This window comes from Penaeus chinensis, chromosome 36 (assembly GCF_019202785.1).
Source record: "Penaeus chinensis breed Huanghai No. 1 chromosome 36, ASM1920278v2, whole genome shotgun sequence".
In the NCBI taxonomy this organism is placed as follows: domain Eukaryota; kingdom Metazoa; phylum Arthropoda; class Malacostraca; order Decapoda; family Penaeidae; genus Penaeus; species Penaeus chinensis.
The window spans coordinates 27,552,746-27,557,745 of record NC_061854.1 but is presented as its reverse complement, the minus strand read 5'-3'; the positions used below and the strand labels follow the sequence as shown (position 1 = coordinate 27,557,745).

The following is a 5,000-nucleotide window of genomic DNA, read 5'->3' as shown; positions in this document are numbered from 1 at the left end:
TTTACATTTGATTATCAAAAGCATGTGTCTGAAAATGACTTGATATATTTATAAACACATTCACTCACCAGAAGTTTAACCCAACCATCACTGATTTATGTTCTGTCCCCAATAGTTTTTTTTTGTGAATTTTGTTACATACAAATGGCTCCACATGTACTCAGCCAGCAAGGAGTCTATTAGTAGGCCCTAGTGACCAATCCTGATTTCCCCATTCTTTGAATTGGCAAGAAAATGTGTTTTTCTTTTTAATACAATCTGAAATCTACTCCCATCTCGAACACAACCCTCACACTAAATGATACAAACCTTAATGTTCCATATCCTGGCTTATCTTTCTGTTGTCTACTTGGTGTTTGTGGAACATGACTATGGCCCACAAAAGCGAAGAGATTCATTATGTATGGTGGATGTCGTAGCCGGTTTATCAACTTGCGCATTGTTTCTATGCTTTCAGGTGAGACCTCTTCATCGAAAGCGACTTTGATTAACTGGAAAGGAAGATATTACATGTGCAGTGTAAAGAAAAATAAATGCAATTTAAGTCCTCCTGTATATAATGTAATTTTCTTGTTCTAAGAACAAAAGCAATGCTTAGAAATAAATAAGTCTATCAACTCATTCAACAGCAGCATATACAAACTATGGTACAGCATGTTATACCTGGAAGGTATTTGAGCGTATCTGGAGGCCTTCACTCAGCCACTGATCCATGGGTCCTGGGTGCTGGTTGGCAGGGACTCTCTTCTCTCGTGTGATGGAGGAGACTGGCATAGATCTTACAACAACTTGTTCGCATGCTGCGAGAAACAGAAGGTAGATTTAAAAATGCAGAAAAGATTAAATAACAAATTACTATGCCGTACTTCATCAAAAAAAAAAAAAAAAAAAAAATGAAGAGAACCAACTCACCATATGGATCTGTAGGCAGACCCTTGAATATGAGTCTGTAGTTGGTGAGGAACAGTGCTCCTTCAGCTGGCAACAGTATTGGGCCTCCAATACTACCACCTGTAGCATCTTCTCTCCCATCCGGAAGCAGGTAAACCCTCAAGCCTTCATACATTACTTCTTCACCCGGCACTAACGATGGCAATAATATCTTGGGCTGGAAAAAATTGGTAAGTAGACAAAATTACAAAAATAACCAGAGCAAAGCACATAAAATAAAACTGAAGGATATTATGATTATAAAGTAAAATAATAGACAGAATTGACTTTAAAGGTCAACTTTCATATTTTCTCTCATGGGGGTATGGTATTAATTTTGTTTTCAACACTAATAATTCATAAAATTACATTTCATTGCCTGACAGCATGGGCTGTACTTAAAAAAAAAAAAAAAAAAAAAAAAAAAAAAAAAAGTGTATGACATCCAGCCCTGCATCACACAATTTATGACAGAAAATCATCAAACTTATTTCATTCCCACATGAAAAAATCCCAACAAAATAAATCATAAAGGTACACCACAATTTCCAACACTGACCAAGTAACTACAGATTCATTTATTTTTCTAAATGAGCTGTAACATTCACATTAATATCATCATGTGATTCACTTATTACACTGTTAGGTACAAACATTCTTTGATTTCCATAAAACTGAGCAAATAGCCTGGAAAACTATTTAAGATTTTTCCCCCTGTCATTCAAATAAAAAGAAAATTATCAATGCAAATATATTGGTGACTCAAAAAAAACCCAGGTCAATTTCTGAAAGCAAGCTAAACAAAGCACAATAACCCATTGCCACCAGGAAGACATAGTGTTCACTGTAGTACTGCTTTGAGAAATGTCTCAACATGTAGAGAGCTCCACAAGTGCTTAGCCACCAAGAAGTTAATTAGTAGACCTTGTGACCTCACCTAATTTCACCTTTAGTATAGGATATATATATATATATTTTTAATCAATTTATTATCGTTATTATTTTTATTAATGATATCAATATCAAAGTTACTATCATTATAGACATTATATTTATTATAATGTTACTGACATTATTAAGAGCACAACCAAATTATTACCAGGAATCAAGGAAAAGGGTAAACCAGTGAGATAGGTAGCACTTACAAAGTGGCTCAATGGTGACTAAATACTTGTGGAACCATCTATGTGAAAAGACTATTAATAAACTCAACTCACAGTGAGCACAGTGACATGAGTTTAACAACACAAGTCACACTACTAGAAAAAAGCTATTGTGATCACTTCAAAGTGCAGCTGCCTGCAAAATCCCAACACTTTGCACAGTCACAGAAGAAGGGATACATCATGAGCCTAAAATGCTCTTGAACCCAATTCTTGACTCACCTGCCCATGGACAATTTCTGTGTATCTTGGGTCAGGTTTGTACGTACCATCAGTACTTTGTCTATAAGCATCACGTCTGATGAATATGGTGGACTAAGGGACCAAAATAATTAGGAAATTATTAAATGGGAAAAAAAAAAAAAAAAAATCTTACTGGCCAAGTATCTTTTAAGATAATACATAGTAGAACTTCTATTGGAACACAATACATGCCAAATATAATAGCCACTTTGCTATAAAAATTATACAACTGAATGAAATTTCTATCTTTGGAATCCCAATCATTCCTATTTTTGACTTCTAGATAAAAAAAAAGGAAGTTATAGTTTAATTTTTAACAAAAAATAATTAGCTTACAATACTCCTTGAAGATCCACACATTTAGGTTCAAATAACTGAAGTATTTTGAAGTGAATAAAAGTTCTACCATTGCCAATATAAGATATTCAATGCCTATATATGTTCCTTGGCCTATGAGCATGCTTATCAAATAAAATGATTATAATAAAATCAAATGCACAACCAACTATGCCTACCTTCTGTATTGGTGGTAAACGCTTGGATTCTTTGTATACGGCATCCAGCATCTCCACATGCATAGCTACAACTCCTGGTATCATTTGGTGTAGCGACTTGATGTGTTCCTCTATAGGAGAGAAAAGAAAATTTCAAGTGTGACACATATTGCTATAACTGATCACTACTATCAGATCCAACACATACAACACTGACCCTTGGAAGAAGGGAATATGTTATTCCTACTCTGTCCCTAATGCTTCCTAAATTTCACAGATGTGTATTTTGGTGACAAAGATTCTATACAGTTTAACAGTTTAAAGATGCTTCTAGTCAGTGTGAAGGAATGCCAGAGTGAACACCAACAATGCATGCTGCTGTACACAAAACTCTCAGAGCAGAAATGTGCTGTACTAGCACATCAACGCTGAACCATTGGAATGTATTAGTCTTCAGTCATTATCTGTTAGTTATTTGTACATATGTGCCTCTCCATATCCCTTACCTGTCACACCACCTTCCGTGCATACTTTGTCAACAAATCTTGCCACAAAGCGCACTACGCTGGCTTCACGGTCACTTTGTTCTTGGTCTTCAAAGCCGGACTCAGCATCTAAACTATCACTCTCTGCCATGCTAAAATACATATAAGGAAAACATAAATATCAAAACAAAACATGTAATCAACACAGCATGAAGTCCTTTACAGCAAACTAAAACAAAAAATCTATTATCTACTCTACTTCCAGCTATACTACCCTCTGTAAACAATGGCTAACTGCATCCACAAGAACCAGGATTTCTAGTTTCCCTACCTGTTTATGTCACATAGTATTTACAAAACAATGTTTTATATCATTTATCTTAAAAATGTCTGCAATTACTGATATTTTAAACTGAGTGATGTATACATAAAAAGAATCTAGTGTATAATCTTATCACTGGAAAACTTCATATTGGGATTTTACATGAAAAATTACATATGTAAAAGATATTACTTTTAAATGTGCTCAACATACATAACCAAACATAAATGGTACATCATATAATAGTAAAACTTCTTGTCAGATACTATAAAAGTAAACTACTTACCTATTTGTAATACTGTTACTGGCAGTGTCACGTTCATTATAGGTACGTCTATGTGTGGCTGCATTAACATCTATGGGAACTCTAAGGAACACCATCCTATTTGCATAATGGATTGCCTGAGAGTATAGAGTGGACTCCTCTTGTTCCACTATTTCCCGTTGTTTTCCTGCAAGGAACAAAAATAAAAAAAAGGACTACTCTAACTTTGTTCCATCATTATGTTGAATTTCTGGGAAAAAAAAATTCACTTCATAAATGGTATGTAAATTACCAAAAGACTTACTTGTTTCAATATTAGGCCAGAGCCTCATCTGCTCTGCTGCAATTTCCAAAGCTGAAGATTCATGCGGTCTGAGGAAGGACAATCTGGACTCCTTCCAAGAACCAGAATCTGAGGGCTGTTAAGAGAAACTTGTGAATCACCTGTGAAACACTAACAAGTAGTGCCTGGCTCCAAAGTGTTTATAACCGACAGACAAGAGGATTCAAAGAAACAAAACACAGACACAGACACACACAAACTTACATCTCTTGGGTTCACAGGACTTAATGATGGATCCTTAATACAAGACGTATCAGATGAGAGTGAAGTCCGACTAGCTTGCTGAGATCGATCATGGTACAAGCTCTTGATTTCCTTCTGAACATCTTGATAAAATGCTGCTTCCCAGAATTGCTGATTGCCCCATACTGAATGATCCTGAAACAATATTTATACAATATATTTATCCAAAAATAAATCTGTAGTTAGATATCAATTAGATAATTCAAAGCTTTAAATACTATTACATTATTTATTTTCAAATGTTAAATGATTCCAATAATCACTAATAAGTGTTAAAAATATTTCCTTGTGTGATTGCAGTTACAAATGGGATGTGGCTCCTTCAGTTTCAAGTTCACAGCAACATTCAAAAGACAGAGAGGACAGGAAGTATGATGAGTAGGAAGGAGGAAGGGAAGGAGGGAGATGGAGAAAAAGGAGAAAGGAAGTAGGCCAGTCATCCAGTAAATATCACAGAACAAACCTGTATGCAAGTATAGGCAAACTGTATAACTCCTGTACATAATTTCCGA

General features: G+C 35.1%; 1 protein-coding gene across 7 annotated transcripts in view; it reads right to left on the bottom strand.

Moving 5' to 3' along the window:
• Nucleotides 1-5,000, bottom strand: part of LOC125044740 (myotubularin-related protein 13-like) — a 67,985-nt gene that overhangs the window by 21,823 nt on the left and 41,162 nt on the right. For 4 of the 7 annotated variants that reach the window (XM_047641623.1, XM_047641625.1, XM_047641627.1 and 1 more), the window contains exons 15-24: nucleotides 4,952-5,000; nucleotides 4,450-4,623; nucleotides 4,207-4,321; nucleotides 3,924-4,089; nucleotides 3,337-3,467; nucleotides 2,852-2,961; nucleotides 2,316-2,408; nucleotides 913-1,108; nucleotides 664-800; nucleotides 310-491 (exon numbers count right to left, since the gene is read on the bottom strand). The exon at nucleotides 4,952-5,000 is cut by the window's right edge and continues 65 nt beyond it. In XM_047641623.1, coding sequence (XP_047497579.1) covers nucleotides 310-491; nucleotides 664-800; nucleotides 913-1,108; nucleotides 2,316-2,408; nucleotides 2,852-2,961; nucleotides 3,337-3,467; nucleotides 3,924-4,089; nucleotides 4,207-4,321; nucleotides 4,450-4,623; nucleotides 4,952-5,000 — 1,353 coding nt within the window. The remainder of the gene's footprint in view (nucleotides 1-309; nucleotides 492-663; nucleotides 801-912; nucleotides 1,109-2,315; nucleotides 2,409-2,851; nucleotides 2,962-3,336; nucleotides 3,468-3,923; nucleotides 4,090-4,206; nucleotides 4,322-4,449; nucleotides 4,624-4,951) is intronic. The other 3 variants (XM_047641626.1, XM_047641628.1, XM_047641629.1) reach the window with 1 other exon arrangement.